This window comes from Plectropomus leopardus, chromosome 16 (assembly GCF_026936395.1).
Source record: "Plectropomus leopardus strain MGB_pleo_1.0 chromosome 16, ASM2693639v1, whole genome shotgun sequence".
Taxonomy (NCBI): Eukaryota; Metazoa; Chordata; class Actinopteri; order Perciformes; family Serranidae; genus Plectropomus; species Plectropomus leopardus.
The window spans coordinates 30574928-30594002 of NC_142191.1; the positions used below are offsets into that span (position 1 = coordinate 30574928).

The 19075-nt window shown below is 37.1% G+C and overlaps 1 protein-coding gene across 1 annotated transcript in view; it reads right to left on the minus strand.

Annotated features, from left to right (window-relative positions):
• ube2j1 (ubiquitin-conjugating enzyme E2, J1) overlaps positions 1 to 16909 on the minus strand; it is a 57832-nt gene extending 40923 nt beyond the window's left edge. The window contains exon 1 of the mRNA XM_042503734.2: positions 16549 to 16909. Coding sequence (XP_042359668.2) covers positions 16549 to 16579 — 31 coding nt within the window. The 5' untranslated portion in view covers positions 16580 to 16909. The remainder of the gene's footprint in view (positions 1 to 16548) is intronic.
• Positions 16910 to 19075: the final 2166 nt, after the last annotated feature.

The window sequence follows — 19075 nt, forward strand, 5'->3', positions numbered from 1 at the left end:
TCTGCAGATGAACTGTGGTAAATGTCCCTCCATATAACCAGTGCCTAGATATCACCCAATATGGTGAAACCCCACCAGATGAAAATTATAAAAGCAAAACACACCATCCAAAACAGTTTTGTTGGCCATAAGTGCTGTTGCTCAAACTAAAGGCTGTACTTCCACAAACTCATATTGCCTGTCACCCATGGCACCACGAGTCACAATTTTTAGGAGTGGGCCAACAGACAGACCCCCAACCCCCCACCCTTTCTTGGGGGGACTGAAGAACTCGAGTTTGGGTCGAAATCCAATAAAACAGTAAAATTAAGCAGCACTGATAAAGTCTAAACTTTCTGATTCTTTTACTGAGGATATTTCTCTCCTCAAATGTTTTCAGAAACATGTTCAATATCAAAATTTTTCTTCTTGGCAGCTGGCCGCTATCATTTCACAGGTATGGGTTTGCATTACATCATCCCCCAGCAGGAGCGTCAATAGCTTGGTGTGGCGCAGTTCATTCTGGTAGTTGTAGGATTTCTATCTCTTGAGCAAAAGCATCCATTTTCTAGTTTTTTGCTGGTCGTATAGCACAAGTTTCAAAAGTATTTGAGACATCCTGTTTTTATTAAAAGGCCATCTTTCCAACAGTGAAATACTTCTCTAAATAAGGACAGACAGAAATTTGTATCACATTGCTATTCAGTTTTACAAGCCAGAAGAAAATATAATTAAGACATTTGCATATGATCCACTTCTCCTCCTGATATCTAATTTCATATCAGAGTATCAATATCAAATCAAAGTCAGCAACCAACTCCACATTGTTTATACCGAGGCAAACACATACGCATACTAATCCAATTTTAAGAGCCTGAAATACTGTAGTCTGTTGGAAGGTCTTACACCAAGCTTTGAAAACTTGGTATTATGAAATAACAATAAATCATAAACTCAAAATACCAAAACCCCCAAATATCTTCATTTTTGATTGTCTGGCTCAGCCTCTGTATGATGCTGCTTCTCATGCTAAAGAAAAATAAAAGATAAAAGCAATGGGAGCTCTCTGAAGGTTGGACAATAAACCGTCCCCAACTATGCTGTGTACGATGACCTTTTAACATTGATAAGGAGACGGACATCTTTAATATTTGGCACAAACACACCAGGGTCATCCTGAGAGTTGCTATGATGCCGAATTTACAAGCAACTGGTACCCAGGAGTGCAAGGATCAGAACAAAGTGTCCTCAAGATGTTCCTGAGACCACAGAATTGTTATGCAAGAGAGAAGAAGCAAGCGGTGTTCTCGGAAAAAAAATAATAACCAAGGAGAGAGGGAGAGCGAAGGAGAACGTTTTTGACAGCAATTAGAATGAAAAGAGGAGCGGCGAGGAATCAGCTGGGAGTAGGTGATGTGAGGTATCTCTTGAAATGAGTTGTTAGCCCATGACAGGAGCTGCCGAGCTGAGCCTGTTGTTGTGACTGGAGAGGAAAATGTCAATCCACAATTGCGGACCCAGGAGGGAAACTTTGAAAATGCTGATTGATATGCAGGTCTGATGGCTGTTGTGACTGTGCTGTCAATGCAAAGCAAGATGGAGAAGGACTGGAGGAGAGGCTGGAGGACATGTGTTGCATTGCTGAGAGTGTGAGGAGGAGAGAAAGCTGGTCTAATCCCTGTCCGTGTGTTCTGTCATACTTTGCAGGTTTTTTTCTTGTATTGTTTATTTATGACCTTAAATTGTCTCCTGCAATAAAATAGTTTAACTAAATGATCCTTAATGATGCAACAGTATGGATGCTATCCAGGTCTGATCACTCTACGGATTTTTCTGGAAAACACTATTCGGTTTAATTTAGTGAGGGGCTGTGGCTGTACAAAAACAGTTAATATGTAATTATGCATGTGTGCTGGGAGTCTGGGAAACATCAGTGGCATTTTTCTTATTTTTTCAGACCTTTGCAAAGCAACTTTTCTAACTAAACTCCCAAATAACTTACCCTATAGAGCGCCCCGAGGATGACTTTTCGTTTAGCTTCGCCCTGGTTCCCTCATTAAAAAGCCTAGGGAATTTTTCCATTGGATTACAGATTACTGCAAAAAATAAGGCATCTAATGTCTATAATACTTACACGTTTTGTTAAGCAAGATCATCTTCACAAATGAACATCACTTTCAGGATTTTTGAAGCCTATAGACAATCACTAAAGGTAAAAAGCTAACGTTAGGCTATGAATAAATGAAATGGTCACCTGACTAAATGCCGCCACCACAACAAGGCTGTGAAGCTGCGTTCAGCGTGATGATGTTCTGCAGTTTCATTTAGCCACTTGTAAGCATCCGCCCTCTTCACAAATGAACACCACTTTCAGGAAGTTTGAAGCCTAAATGCAAGGGGTCAACCAATATTGGTGTTTCAGGGCCGATACCCATACCGATTATTAATACTTAATGACACTGATAACCAATCTGACTATGCACTTACAATAAAAATGAAAATATATTTGTTGAAATTTAGAATTTGGAACATAACAAACTCCAACACAAAACTTAGTTTAAATGCCTTTGACCAAAATCCAGCGTCTTCCAAACTTGTCAAAATCATTAACTCATGCCAAAATCATATATTGCCAACTCAATTTTCATTCTAAGCATTCCACCATTCCAACGACTTTCTGATGTCAAATTGATGTCCAATGCATGTAGGGACAAAGACAACACGCCTGATGTCCAAATGGAGCCTCGTATATTATTTTCTTTACATCTGAGCCCATTAGATGGCACTCCATGCTCAAAAAAGGGTTAAAAGCACAGTGAGTTTCCATTCTTTGAGCCTTTTTCTTTAAAACAATAATGTCATCTAGTGTGCTCATAAAATAAATAATGGTTCATGAGGCTTCCTATGGCCATCACTACAAAGAAAAGTAGCAGTCGGCCGATTATTGGCTTATTATTGGCCTGGCCAATGATCACACATAAAATTCAGCATTTTTACGATTATCGTAATCGTTACTTCAAATAAATTAATAGCAAAATGTGCTACTTTGTCTCTGATTGAGTCACATCAATGTCCCGCCCACAGTTCTATCTGATTGGTTTCGTGTCGTGAGTAATAGCCTATCAACACTGACAGCTGCTGTGCCACAAATGGCAAAGATGGAGAGTGAAGCTGCTCCGGTGAGCGAGCGCACTGGGAACTGTGTCAAACATAAGACAGCAGATATAATCCTGATCTTGCACTTAACATCACAATCCTCTAAAATGTTGTTGCTAACACACCCAGTGTTTCCGCTGCACAGTGATGTTGTAAATAGTAGTTACTGACTGTAACTTGAGTTCAATGAGAACCAGCACCAGACGTTCGTTTTCAGTAAAACAGAGAACTGTAGTGGAAGACCGGGCTTCATGATCAAACAAAGTTTTGGTGTTGCGTCAAAACTTTTCTTTCTCCCTCTCCAGTAGTGGTTGAGATATTTCAATAAAAACACTAAATGTCAAGCTCATGGTGGTGCTAGTGGAAAAGTCACAGGATCATTAAAGTCAGTAGAACTCATCCTCTGAGCACAATGGAAGTCTGAACCAAATACCCTGGCAATCCTTTAAATAGTTTATTACGATATTTCAGCCAAGACCAAAGTGGTGGATTCACTGACCAGACAGGAAGACAAGTTTAATTTACCATCAATGGGCAAAAATCCTGTAACTAATTTACAGTATGTTGCAATTCAGACGGACAGAGAAAACTAGACTTCTGCACTTTCTCTTGGCTCTGTTTTAAGGTTTTAGAAAATAAACCCTGTGACAGGAAATTGTGGCCAATCACAGGTCATTTCAGAGAGAGGATGTTCTGATCAGCTGTTCTACAAATGCAGATGGGCCTACACTTCCCTAAGTCGAACGTTTTCTCTACACCCTCTTTCTCTCTCTTTCCCTCTTGATTCAGTCCATTAAAACTCCTGCCAAAGTGCCAGTTAAGCACGAGACAGTTCACAACAAATTCATTTTTGAAAAATTACATAAATAAACGTTAATTTGGCAATAAAACGACTCGATTCAAGCTTGAAGGAATAGTGAGAAATTACAGCCCTGCCCCAATCAGGTTCGGGCAGAGAATTGACGTTCTAAGCTAGTATTAGTTAAACAAAAGAGAGAACCTTGCATTTAGGAGGTGTTCAGTTGTATTTTTCTTTTTAATATTGACAATCAGTATAAATATATTTCCTTCTTGACATCTTGAGAGATTAACAGACTAAAAAAGGCCAACAGAGCTTAGGGAGCATCATGAACTTGCCGCTGGAGGCTGTCTGATTGAGCTGTGTTGGTGAAAAAGATTGATCAATCCCACTGCGTGTTCACTTTGTGGTAATTAATCAGAGCAGTGGGTTGCATTGTCTGGAAAAGTTTTTACAAGTTGAAGAAGTAGAAACAAACAGCTCAATCAGTCACAGCCAAGTGAGGGTGTGGGAGGAAGAACTTAAGCCTGTCAGACACTAAGCTGAAGACTGATAATCAGCAGCTGGATACAGATTTTGCCCAAAAGACTCTCTGAGTTTGAAGGTAGTTTAAAATTAGAGACCGACCAGCAGGAATTGTATCCAAACAACTCACAGAATCCATGTTATTTACTTACTGCTAAGTAACTCAAGCACCAACAGTTGTGTCTATAAATCTGGCATCAGTTTTGGACGAAAGCTTCTGCCTCCTATGGGTTGTTAAGACATTCTTAATCATGTATCATCACATGGAGGCACAATTTGACGATCACACTCTTGTGATGTCGATATAAAAAGCTGATGTGTGGCGTAAGATGTCCTAACAGCACAGGGAGTAGTGGTCTCCTCAACAACAACCAGCAGGCGTTGGCACAAGTCAGCAGCACTGGGCCTCATTCCCACAGCAGCAGCAGCACATTATGGCCGCGTGGAGGAGGACTGACTGACTGTGCGGAAAAAGCAGGCTCCAGAGTGCCATTGTGAGCACACAGAAACGATTTGTACCGTCTTCCTTCCCACAGTTATCTATCTCAACATACTGCATGCACAAACGTTGTTTATCTGATCCTGTGTGCAGCCAGATGTCAGAAATATGTGTATCACAACTTCAGGTTCCGTCCACATCTGAATCAAAACTAGTACCAGTTCCAGTACCTGGAATTCTGTATCAGTACCCAAAAGCACATTTTTTTTAGTACAATACTGACAAAAATGCTGAAACTATTCCAGCAGATTGGCACTGCTGCAGTAGTTGTGGGTTAGTTTTGAGAGGCAAACAGAGCAGCTGCAGAGCTCCATGGCTTTGGGGCGAAGGCACTGAGTATCCTAATAAAACATGGACCAAATATGGTAAGAAACTGGTAAAAAAAAAAGTTACAAGAAAAGTACCCAAAAATAAGCAAAAAAAAATTCAAAAATCAAAAACCAGAAAATGGCCCGACAGAAATAATTATAACGAGTACATTCTTTCTGCATCAAAATAGTCCAGCCTTAACTGGTGCTGCCGGCTGATGTGAGTGCTGTATTTTTATATTTATAAGCACATATTCCACTCATTTATGAAGTTATACAAGCTCCGTCCTAAAATGCTTCAAAATAAAATGCATCGTATCTGCAACTGATGATGGTATTCTGTCCACAGAGATACAGTCAGATAGCTTTTGTTTTGAAAGGGAAGCAAGGAAGTTGAGGTAAAACTTTGTATTTCTTCCTCTCTGTGAGAGGGACAGACTTTAAACGGTAGTATAAAGTGGTACAGAGTCAACAAACGCAAGCGTCATGCGTAGCAAAACCGGCGAGCCACCGTTTCTCTAGCTGTTCTGCAGCTGACATGCACTGTTCGCTTCGAGCACTCGATCATGTTAGTATCAAAATACAGTAAATGCCTAAAAAAAGTCAGTGGTATTTTTTCTTTGTTTAAAAAAGTTTTACAGTTTACAACATTCTAGAGAAAACTGTCAGCATGGATCTGAAAGACAGACAGTTTTATGAGGGGCGGTGAGGAGGAATGGCGAGACTGAGAGAGCTATAGCTAAAAGCTTTTCAGGTTAAAACGCTCTATCTTCCAGGCCACCAGTTAGTCATGATTTTCCACTTGGGGAATCCATCAATGCCCTGCAGAGTGGAATCAGGAGCCCTCAGAGGTGTGATAGGCTATCAGAGCTGGACAGGCACTTCAGAATGAGAGATGAACCACTTTTAAGAGTCTGCTCAGAGCCTCATCCACCGGTATCTTCTGGGATGGCGGCGGGCTGCTCCAGCTTTGATGGCGGGGCCAGCGGCAGCTCCCACTCAGCCTGGGACTCCTTGGGGTCATGGACAAGATGTCCTGGAGTCAAAACCAAATCTCACAGGGAGATATCTGATCTCCAGTGTGCAAGTTATCTGTCCATCAGTCTGTCTGCCCAGCCATCCATCTGCATAACTTCTATTTATGATAACAATGTATTCACTAAAGTAGAGCCCTGCTAAATATAGATTTATATATATTTATATTATATTTTTGAGGCAGATGCCAATATTTGTATTTGTGTGTTTATAAAGTAGTAATTTTCAGGTGGGGTACACCCTGGACAGGTCGCCAGACTATTGCAGGACTGATACACTTTAAAAAATATTACACATTAATATTATTTTCTACTTTCATTAAGTTCATTTTATTTAATCAACATCAGTCCTAGTGAGAAATATAAAATAATTATTATTTTTCAAAATTTTAACCTTTTAAATACCAGGTTTTTCCTCATCATGCCACTATTTTAAGACCAAAAAAAAGAAAAAAAGAACTGTTTTCCATATACCACATGCAAAAAATTGTTTATCAGTAGTGCATCTGGTGGAGATAGCATGTATTTTTTTCATATGGCAAAAAAGACATCATCAGGTGGAAAGTAGAGGTCCAGAATGACACCCAGAAATAATACGCTGCGTGTTTTTATGCTTTGATGGGTGTGGGATCAAAAATTATTTTCTCTTAACTTGAAACATAAGAGAAGCCAACTCCAGATGAACCAAGTGCTCTTAACCACCCAAATCTGCTCTTACCCAGGTGTGCTCATGATGAATCGCACTTCAGTCACCTATCAGCACAGGTAAGGCCCCCTGAACACTACATAAAGGCAGGCTTTGTGCTGTGTGCAAAGACTACAGGTACATAAACAAGACTGGAGATATGAAACCAAAAAAAGGTGTGAGAAGAAGAAATTTGAAGTGAAACTGACATAGGCCTGCTGTAAAGTGCCCTTGCAGAAAGGTTTAAATAAATGTAATGAATCAAAATATTTAAAGAAAAAGCAGCAGTTCCTCATACATAAAGTATATATGAGAAGCTGAAACCATGAAATGTTTTGCAGGAAAATGACTTAAACTTACAAAAAAAGTAGTCGCCTATTATTTTTTTAATTAATCAACTAATTGTTTCAGCTGCACTAGTATATTTTCATATTTTCAGTTTGTGCGCAAAAATCTTAATTTGTGAAGTAGTTATCAGATAACAGTGTTGGAGTAAAAAGTACAATATGTTTCTCTGAAGTGTAGTGAAGTAGAAGTAGAAGTTGGTATGAGATTACTCAAAAAAAATGAGATACTCAATTAATGTAAAAGTAAGCTCAGATATGTGCTTAGTTACATTCCAGCACTGGTGAGCAGAGAGAAAAAAACTGAAAGTGCAGTAATTAGGATCAATGCACCTAGTATAGTAGTATCATTTTAGCCTGAAATTTAATACTACAATTATTACAGTAACTCTAAAACATTATCTAAATTTGATTAAATGATATTTGTGCATTTTTTTTAATTTTCCTCAAATATAAAACTTTTATTTTTTCTTGGTCTTGGCAATAAGTTGTGGACTATGACAACAAGATGTTTTTTTCTTATATTGATTTATCATTAAAAAAAATTTACCTTTAAGAAGAACAAAAAAGTATCGGTGAATCCCCAAAAACATTGGGTACTAACAAATAAGAACAAATCCTAAATACGAGACAAAAATGAGATTTTTTTTTTTTACTTATATGGTTTTGTGCATGAGGCCCAGTGTAAAGAGGACACTATTTCTAACTGACCTCAAACACATCTTTGTAATTTACAGCATATTTACACTCAAAGACGAGAGAATGTCATTTAGCGAGCTAAACCAGACAGCCGCCAGACAACAACTTGATGGGATTTTCACAGTGATTATGTTGCAGTCGTCATTGGCACGATGGTTACTCAGTCACGGGAGTTGTCTGCACTCTGGACTCCCAAAGCAAGCAAAGTGTGATTATTTTTCATTCTTGCAGTGGAATGGGGGCGATGGTTTATCCCTGTGTGTTGCCTTTACAGCTGATCTGCACACATTGGGCCTCATGCAAGAAACTATATACAAACAATTCTTCTCTTATTTTTGCTCCTATCCATGATTTCTTCTCATTTTGTCAGTACCTGCTGATTTTTGGGATTTGCCAATGTTTTCTTATTTTTGCTTTTTTTTTTTCTTAGGTAAGAGAACATTTTTCGAGTGATCCACAGCACTCGTACCAAGTTAAGAGAAAAACGTCCCATTTTCACAGACCAATGGAACACATCTGAGGAACATTTCAAAAATTCTTTAATCATTTCATTAAATTTAGCTGATTATGCTTTAGATTGATTATAATGATTGGATTATTAAATTACAGGGCTAAAGATATATTTGGTACACTGATTCACATTACTGTGACTTCAGTTCCTGTGCATTTCAAGTACATTTACTCAAGTCAATTATTAGATAACTACTTTACAAATTAAGATTTTTGCACACAAACCATATAAAAGTGTATAAGAGCAGCTGAAACAATAAGTCGATTAATTAGAAAATTGAATGGCAACTATATTTATAATTGTTTAAGTCATTTTTAATTCAAAAAAACATTTAATGGTTCAAGCTTCTCTTATACACTGTATGTATGAGGACTTCCTGCTTTTCTTTTTATTATTAAAATTGTTCATGATTTATTCCTTTTTTTCAAACCTTTTTGCATACATACTTTTACTTTTAATACTTTGATACATTTCCCTGAAATCATATTTACTTTGTTTAAATTCATTTAAAAGTGGCATACATTAGTTTTACTACTGCAGAAGTTTTAACTGTTCTTCCAGCCTTTTATAGCGTCATCTCTCCAGTGTTGACCATGCGCCAAAGTGGTTGCTCACGCCACAAAACCTGCCCTTATATAGAGTTTAGGGGACGTTACATGTGCTAATAGGTGACTTATGATAAAGTGAGATTCAGTATTGATCACACCTGGGTAGAAGAATGTTTGATGCATCTTGACGCGTCTAAGGTTTTCTCTTACAAGAATTTTAATATAGAAAATATAAGCAAAATATAAGAGAATGTTGCTGCATGAGGCCCATTGCTATAATAACCACAGAAATGATGACAAAGCTTTGAATATAAGACCCAAATTGTAAAAATTAAAAAAAAAAAAGTAAATTGTAATTATGCTTTAAAACAAAAAGCACTTTACTGGGTCTAAAACCGATACATCCATTATCAGATGCCAGAAAATCAATAAGAATCATCTGCTACAGTGACTTTCTAGGATGCCCATTTTACAATTTCTTTGACCATGTCCCCTTTAAATCAAAGCAGAGCATGGGCTGTCTGACTCTATACTCTTCACAGAGAACAAGTGTCTAAACTTTTGCTCCTCTTTGTGTGTGAGTGTGTGTGTGTCAGGTGGAGGGATTTTGAATATGGTCACACTTGCTAACCATATTTTTCACTTGATAGCTGAATATTAATCAAAAGAGTGTGAGCACAATACAAATGTGTACTTGCCACCATCACAAGAAGTCAGGCCTCTCTGGAGAGTAACCTTCACTGAAGTGTACTTGGCATCTGATAAAGTAGTTCCAGTTGGTGTCATCCTTATAGTTGGGGAATAAGGCTGTGCAGCCCTTGATTGAATAATCAATCATTTAGACACATGCTTTGTTGTCAATGCTGGCTTGTTACAGCAACGTCCGACTTTGAAGACATTATTTTTTAGATGGATTGGCCCCTCTGCTTTGCTCTAGCAGCATGTATAATAAAGTTGGCCTTGATTGTCTCACAAAGGGTAAAATAGGACCGCAGCATCACCACATTTATAATACTATAATGAGTAAAATAAGGTTGTCAAAAGTAGTTAAATATGTTTTGTTATCTAGTCTTTGAAACAATATTATCAATTATACATTTAATATAGGGCAGGGCGATATGGCGTTAAAACAATGTTGCATTATTTAAAGGCTATATTGAGATACATGATATATATATCAATATTTTTAAATGACCTTTTAATTCATGTTAACTACTTAAATACATAATTATTGAATGAACTGGAGTTACAATAAAGTTAAATAAAATATCTACTGTCCATGTTTACCCTATGCTTCTTGTTTGCTGCTTCTTGTTGATGCAGAGGCGAGCCCATCTGTTGGTTGTTAACAATGTTCACATTGTTAAACTTCAGTATTTGCATATGCCAAGACTTAAGATATATGGTAATATTAAACATGTTTCATTTTGTCAGTGTCTAGACTGTAAAAAGTTTGACTGAAGAAAGCTCGGGCTGAGTTTTATGACTGCAGCATGCACCTGCTGAGGTAAAACTCCACTGACTTTATTCCAGCACTGGAAGTTTGTCTGAGCTTGAAAATGTGTTTGGTCTAAGGCTGGCATAACCTGCAAAACTATGGGACTTATAAAAACTAGAAGTCCATCCACCCCCCTGACCTCCACACCCTTACTTACTGCCTGTCTACATACAAACTACTTCCTGCATTAGCACAGGATGCAGACATTTGTCTGATATGAATGCACTGTGATTCTTTGGGATGCTGTGCTGGAAGCAGAGAGGGGAGGGGAGGCATTCCTGGTCTCAGCACAGCATCCTCTTAACACCACGGTCCCTGCCAGTGCCTGGATACACTGTGACAGGCGCTCCAGTGCTCCATATCCAATGCCCATTTTTGGCTCTTCCTTCTGGTAACAGTAAGCAGAGATGACAAGGAAAAGCCCTTTCCCAGGCCTTTGCCTCTGGCCTCTGCTGGGTTCGCAGAGGTCCGGTCACTGGCCCAAGGCGATAGGCTGATAATCCTTGTGCACCAAATCATCTTATGTAACATATATTTTGAGTGTTTGCCACTGGGAATGATTCAGAGTTGGACCAGAGGGGAGAGAGGAGACACTATTGCATAATTACAAGCCAACTCCAAAGATGTGAAAGGCACAGAGCGCAGGAGAGGGAGAGAAAAGATTCCTCCAAACTCAGAGCACTTTTTATTGCTCCTCTGTTGCTGCTTCCACCACAGCCAGGGATACTACGGAGAGCTAATCCCACTCTTTCAGTCAGCTCCTGATTTAAGAGGAAACGGTCGGGAAAGATAAGGTGCAGGAAAGAGGGATGGGGTAGAGATTTTTTGCAGTAGGCAGTGCACTATCTGCAGCCATTAAAATAAAAAATATATAATGTAGAGCACACTGTAAAATCTGACAGGTAGATTTTACTTGGAAAACATTGAGGGAACCGATTGCCTTATAAAATGTATGTAAATATAATTAGTCTTAATTTAATGTTAAGTTTCCTTAAAATGTACTTAGATTTACTTTATCTTAAGAAGTTCAAAATGACATGTTCAGTTAAATCAATATTTGAAAGTTTAAGCAGCTTCAGTAAAAAGTTTACTGTGCTATATATCTGTATCTGTATATTTCTGTTGCCTACTAGCCAGTTATATCTGTATTTTTTTTCACCTTTTGAAACCTGGACCGACATTAGTTTCCTTGTGCAGTGTTGAGACGTCTTCACGAGCTATTTGATCATTTGAAACCTGACCAAATTGCTTTGTTTTCTTTTGAAAACATGGAGAGGAAAAAAAGGAATGAAAAACCTGGCAAGGAAACTCACACAAATTTAAAGAAATTAGTAAAAGATAAAAAGGAAATTAACTAAAACTTAGTTTTAAATAAACAAGGGAGGATTAATACAAAATCATCCAAAAAACAGGCGGGAATGTCCAGAAAATTATCTATCATTTAATTTTTTTTTTTCAATGCTCAGTAATTTTAAAAGGTTTTTTTCTTCCATTTTATTTATTTATTTAAAAAAAAAAAACTTTTTTCAGTTTTTTTGTCTATCTTATATCTATATTTTATTTTATTTTATTTTAATCTCTTGGGGTTTTTTTTAACAAATATTTGAGCCATGCCTTGTTAAGTTGCTCTTTGCCCTTCCCTGCATGCTTGTAGAAGAAAATAAACCAATTTGCTCAGGTTTCAAAGGGTTAAACTTGTTTACAAAACAGAAATTGTAGATCTGCTACCTTCATCTTTGGCAAAATCAAGTTAATATTGACTAACTTAGTTTATTTGAGTTGCCTACACTTAGAAAGAACAAGGTAAATTTCACCCAAAACAAAGTAAATTAAGTAAATACAGCAAAATGTTAATAAATTTAACAATTAGATATAAAGTAAATAGAAATTAAGACTAATAGTTAGACTTACTTTCCTTTCTCAAGGCAATCTGTCTTTAGGGTTATTTTAAGGGAGATCAACTTGTCAGAATTCACAGTGCAGGAACATCCACAGAAAAAGGGCCAGCCAGGGGTCAAAACAAAAACAGTGAGCAAACTCAAGGTTTTATGTCAAGAGTGCATCAGTGTACATTCATTTCAAAAATATTAATTTTATACTCCAGCATGTTAACATTCTGAGTATTTCCAAATGGACCTCATGGGTGCTAACAGCTTCAAGCTACGTATCCTGTTATACATATTCATGGGTTGTGGGTGGAATGCTAACAAGGGTTCCCCAGCAGGCTAATTGAAGGTGTCGGTGGAAAAACCGGCACAATGGAGTGAAAATTGAGTTACATAAAAGCATCTGGTGTACAGCTGTATGTCTCCAAGGAAATCACATCAAGGTTTTCTTTCATGTAAGATATATAAAAAGGATGAAAAACAGCAACGTTCTGATGCACACTTTGTAGATCTGTCCGAGGGTTGCAGACATGAGAACGCACCATCTAAGACATTCTGAAATGACTCGTCAAACATTATGAGCAATGCAATTTCTAAGGCATTTTGTAATACTGAGCCTAATGTCCACTTAATGCATCGCAACTTAAGGCAAGCCAACATTCTTAAGAACTCTCTGGGCCTCTTGCACACTTTGTCAATAAACTGCAGTCCATGAAAGCACAAGATACGAGTTGAGGACAGACACAAGCGGCCCTGCAGCACTTTTCATTCATTCATTCATTTTCATTTGCATGACTATGGGACAGAAAGTGACAAAGAAAGAGGAAGAGGAGGTGGAAGGTGGACTACTGTACACACTTTTTCTCTGAGTTATTAGCCTAATAACTGCAGATGTAATGCTGCTTTTATCAATTTTTTACTTTGATATTTTCTATACAGCAGCGATATGGTACAATTCCACAATACTTTTAACAAATATCTCTATATCAATATTGTGGTGATATTGTAGGGTTGACTGTTGGTACTTTCACAAAATATTCAAACAATGACATTTCTGGTTAATCATCATCCATAATATGGATACAATGACTAACTGGGTAAGGCAAATAATAGAACAGCTAGAGAAGTCTGATAAGATCATAGAATGAAATCAAATTACTGGAATGAAGCCTTTAAAAACCAGCAAAAGACCAGACTTATAAGACTAAGATATCTTAAATATAAGACAATATCTATTCTTATTTCTTAAAGTCCTGACCGGCAGTGGTCGCGACATTTTGGCTTTTTTAATGACTTGGCCTCTACAATAAAGGCTTTTTCTCCTGTTTATCCTGTTGGGTCATATTTTTATCTCTTATACTATTTAAATTTAATATTTTTTATTCTTCCTTTATGTTAATTGTTTTGCACCAAAACACCAAGTCAAATTCCTTGAATATGTAAATGTAATTGGCAATAAAACTGGATTCTGATTCTGATTCTAATGTTTACCAGGAGCACCCGACACAAGTTTTTGACCTAAATTTGATTACAGTCTACAAAGCAACCAGTCATCTCTCTTTTTAAATGATCTATTCTTATATCACAATATTGATATGAATCAATATACTGCCAAGCCTGACAGTGCCAAGTCACTTTGTGCTAAGCGGAAACTAACGATGCACACTTGTTTCACGATCACTGATTAGGCAGATAATCTGCAAAAACATCACAAAAAACAATCATCATTACGGCAAGGCTGAAGCCCTTCATCAAAACACAACTTTGTGAAATACTCAACTATAACAAGCATGTTGTTATTTGTGTAACAAATAAATGAATGAATTAACTGAATCACTGGTCTGTAATTAATGATTCAATACAAAAAAAAGTCCTGGCAATGTTGGCAAGCAGGGCCTCATGAAACACTGCCACAAACAGCGGCCAACTCACTAAGGCATCAAAGTTACTGAGATATTCAGTAGAGCTGAAAAAAATTTATCATTTAACAGAGTAAAAATTGACTGAAAATATATCAGCAATTTCTTTGATACTTGATCAATTACTCAAGTAGTTTTTCAGCAAAGATGATCAAAATTCACTGGTACAATGTTTGGAAATGTGTGCATTTTCTGCTTTTTTTGTTTAATGATTGTACATTTAATGTACTTTGGGTTTTCTTAGACAAAACAATCGATTTAAAGCTGTCACCTTGGGTTTTCTCGTTTATTTTGATGGCCATTCTCAACATTGTCTTTCACTTTTTATAGACCAATGATTCACTGATTAATTGGTTAAATAATAAACAGATTGATCAATACGGAAACTGCACATTAGTTGCAGCCCTAATATTTAATATTTCATCTTGCATGTATGTAATTTACTAAGTGTATTATGGTCAGTGAGGAACTGGTCCACAGTGATTTAACAGGTGCTTTAAACTAAAACTCCAGTCAGATTAGCTCTAAGATACAATAATTCTGAAACTCTGAATATTAAAACTGAAAACACCAGTTTCCAACCCAGTGGCTCAAAGCAAATCTTGTACAGTATGCCTATGAGAACTGAGCACCTGCATGTGTGCATGTGTGTTTGTGTTTGTGTTTGTGTGTGTGTGTGTGTGTGTGTGTCCTTGACGTGAGAGTTGTACACTTGTAGAGCAAACATGAAGCTCATATGATACTCTAGTGAGTACTTGGTGATACGTGGCAGAACTCAGTGCTTTCATTATGTTACCAGTAACTTTTCTGGAGTTTTTTTTTGTGTCAGCGAACCACTGAAAATCTCAGTTTCAGTTTAAGTCACATTATGTGTGCTGTTGGAACATGTCCTGTGTTCCAACAGCTTTAGTAGACTTTAAACCAACATAATTCAAAAATCTGAAAGGGGGAAAATTTACCAGAAATTCAAACATGTCACACAGATTGTCTTGCAGGTTTGGGCAATTAATAAATCTTTTCTCTCTCACTCATGCGCACAAACAGTGAGTATGTTTACATGCACACTAACAGCTACGGCTACAACTGACAATTATTAATATCGATTGATCTGCTGATTTTTTTTTTTTTAAATTGATCAATCTTTTAATCTCTGAAAGAGTTAAAAATAGTCATAGAGCAGTAGTTCTGCATAGGTGACAGAGCTCTGAAATAAGAGAAGTGCAAATATAACAGTATTTTTGACCAAAGGCCATGAAAAGAGTGCCACTGGAATGAGCCCTTAAACTCGGAAATGAGTTAGCATTTAAGCACTCTGGGTTCTTTCCTCTTGAAATCAATGGGTTTTTTGAATGGGTTCTTGGTTACATGCCTGAAATAAGGTCTGTGGCTATGAAGAAAAATTAGATACTGCTCAAGCCTACTTACACTATTATGATATCCAAAATCTAAACCAATATCTCATATCATATCATGACACTGACACAATGATGATATATTACGCAAGCCTAATAAGTGCTAATATGTTATCAATATTCCAACAGGGTAAGATTTTGGAACATTGCTTGAAAACAATATCCAAGTAGTCACATAAAAGCAAAAAAAAAAAAAACTAAAAATAGTAGTTCCATCTTTGTTACAGTCTGACTCTGACTCACTTGTTTCCAGGAAAACAACCCTGATAAATATCCCTGCAAATCACCACTGACACACCACTGACCCCACACAGGTCATCCTCTGTGTCCAAAACCCTCGCTGCTGCTGTTGTTTTTCACTACAAACACCATTCATTAATGAACATGACTTTGGCTACAAACGCAGACGTGTCCTAAACTAACAGTAGCATTACACAACTGAGCACCACGTACTCTTTCAGCCCCGAAAGACAGCTAACTTCATGATAATGCAATTCAAACAGAAGCTGAATTAAACTGTTTTTGTTCTGAACACTAAATAATGCAAGAAGAAAGTATCTTTAAATGGAGTTCACGATTGAAAAAAGCAGCAAATTTAAACACATAGGTTGGTTCGCATTAGCTAGTTACTGTGTGTTAATTAAGAAATGTCAACAGTGAACTGGAGGGTTTAAACTGTGTCGCTGCCGTTAGCAAACTCGCCGACATTTGTGGAACAGAAAAACAACACTATAAAGAGTGCTTACCTGGGCTCTTGAGGTTGTATTTATTCTCCATGCTGACAGACGCTGAAGTCTCTGTTAAAGATAAAAGAGCTGTTCAGTTTCTGATGCTAACTAGCTAGCTAGCTCCCAGCTAACTACTAAACGCTAGCTACACTTAGCAGCCCGGCTTGCTGAGCGGTCCTCAAATAAGAGCAGGACAGCTGAAACCGCAGGTCGGCCCCTCTCCCCGGTGCTCCGGTATGAAGCTGAGACAGAAGACGTTTGACAGCAGGCGTCACGAGAATATTGAGGAGTTGTTTCTCAAGTTATCCGCGGTTTCGTTTTCTAAACTGTTTGTTAAATGTTATCCGTGTGACGTCATGTGTGAAAACGTAAACAGGAAGTGGCTGACTACTGGCTGGCTTTCTTCTTCGCCTGTGGAGGCTGAGGCGGCGCAGGCTGCTGTCTTTCATTACTCTGCACACGCTAAAAACAAATAATTTCTTTATTGCATCAATCTGTTTGAGTTGTGACAACTTTTAATGAAACCACGTGCAAGGAACGCACAACACTGAGTAAGGGGATTTAGCGTCTCTTTAACAACTAACTGCATTTTTAAGTAGTGCTTACAACCATATATTTTAGGGACTTTTTAAATTTTGTGTTTTACCGTCATACACGTACATTTACATATTTTTCTGTTATTGATGTTATTAATAACATTTTGTTTTTGTCTTGGTCTGGGTACTGATTGGATTTGTAGTATCTGTCTTGTCTTAGTCCTGTCTTAGTATTATTACTCTGTTTTTCACTTGCTACTAACACTTTTGCTTAATCTTTACTGGACTGACCAACTATTACTGTCTTATTTTAACTGTCCTTAACTGTCCTATTTGGAAAAAAAAATTAATTCACGAATTGTTGAGGGGGAAAAAAGAAGTGCGCACTTAATAATTTATAGCATAAACACAAGGTTTTAATTTTTTTTAAAAAAAAATCCTTTGTGTTGTAGTTGTTTGACCTGCAGGTCCCTAACACAATGTCTTAACTGTCTGAATTTGTCCAGGCATGTTAAGTAGTCAGAAGAGGGGAAGAAAAGCCAATTTCATTAGGTTACTAAAACTTGAATTTTGTTTTAAATCAATTAAGGCAGAAATTTCAGTTTAAATTACACACAGTATTAGGTTGATGTACGTGTCAAAAATGTTATGTCGACCAAACTCTTCAAAATATTATTTGCAAAATAAAAAGGTTTATCAATAAATTTGAATGTTTATCCTGCTACCACACATTTAATTATGGATGGTTTAATTTAATTATGGAAATGGAGGTGATAGGTTGCCTGCAATATTTTTTAATTTTATGTCAGTTTCTCTCTGACAGCAAATATGACACCAAAAACTTTAATGTTATAACAAAACAGAACATTTCATTATGAAATTTAACCACTGCAAAAAAAGTTGTTGTTTTTTAAAATAAGATCAAAAGAAAAAAATGTGTAGCACTTCATAATGTTTTTAATTGACAGCTTTAACTATTGATGTGTCAATTTCAGTAGGCTATAATAATTTTTAGGTTCACAAATTTGGATTGAAATCCAGTCAAATAACCAAATTTTCAGAAGAAATGTTTATTTCTGTATTAGTATGAAACATGATCAAATTGTTTTAAATGAAAAAACACAAAAAATATCATAAGCACGTTTTTGGAATAAATAAGGATCACAAGTTGTCAGAATTTTCAAAACTAAATGATTAACATTTAAAGAAAAAAATATGTCATAGCTTGTTTTTCTTGTTCTAATGAAGGAGGGTCAGTCTTGATCAATTAATATCAATTTTGTAAGTAAGAAAACCCGCTTTCAGACTCCTAAATAATAAGCTTTAAAACCTCATAATCACAGGACTGACTCGTTGGGAGATACATTTGTTCATTTAAAACACGACCTGCATGAACTCATAGCATCACATTTAGGACATTCCAGAATTTCAGAATTAAAATGATGGGTTGACTGAATCTTTTACTAATCCTTTATTAAATCTGGGGTAGGCAGTTTAATATCGGCATCCTTGGCCAAAAAATTCAGAATAAACTTTGAGCATTTTGTAATTCGAGTGGTCTGATTGAACACTACAACTGACTATAAACGACCCAATACACATGTCAATATCGGCAAAGCATTTCAGAGACTATGTTAATAGTTTAGTATTCTGCTAACCGGAGCCAAAGGCTCATGGCTGTGTGCACATGGTGGGATTATGCTGCATGTGGTTATGTTTAGACAACAAAAGCACATGGCAACCAATGCCGGGACGTAAACAAACACACATGCTGGCATGGATGGTTAGGATTAGGGGAAGGAGACATTCAGTAAGGTGTAGAAAAAAAAGCATTACATTCAGAAGGGAAGCAAACACCAGACTGCAACATGAAAGTCCAGGGTTTGTTTGATCCATCCACTCCTGCCCTCCCTACAGGGAGCTCTGTGCTTCTTATATTACATCATTACCCGCAGCATTTAAACCTGACGCCATCCAGCAGCGTATCATGAGGATGAGGCAGATTCACA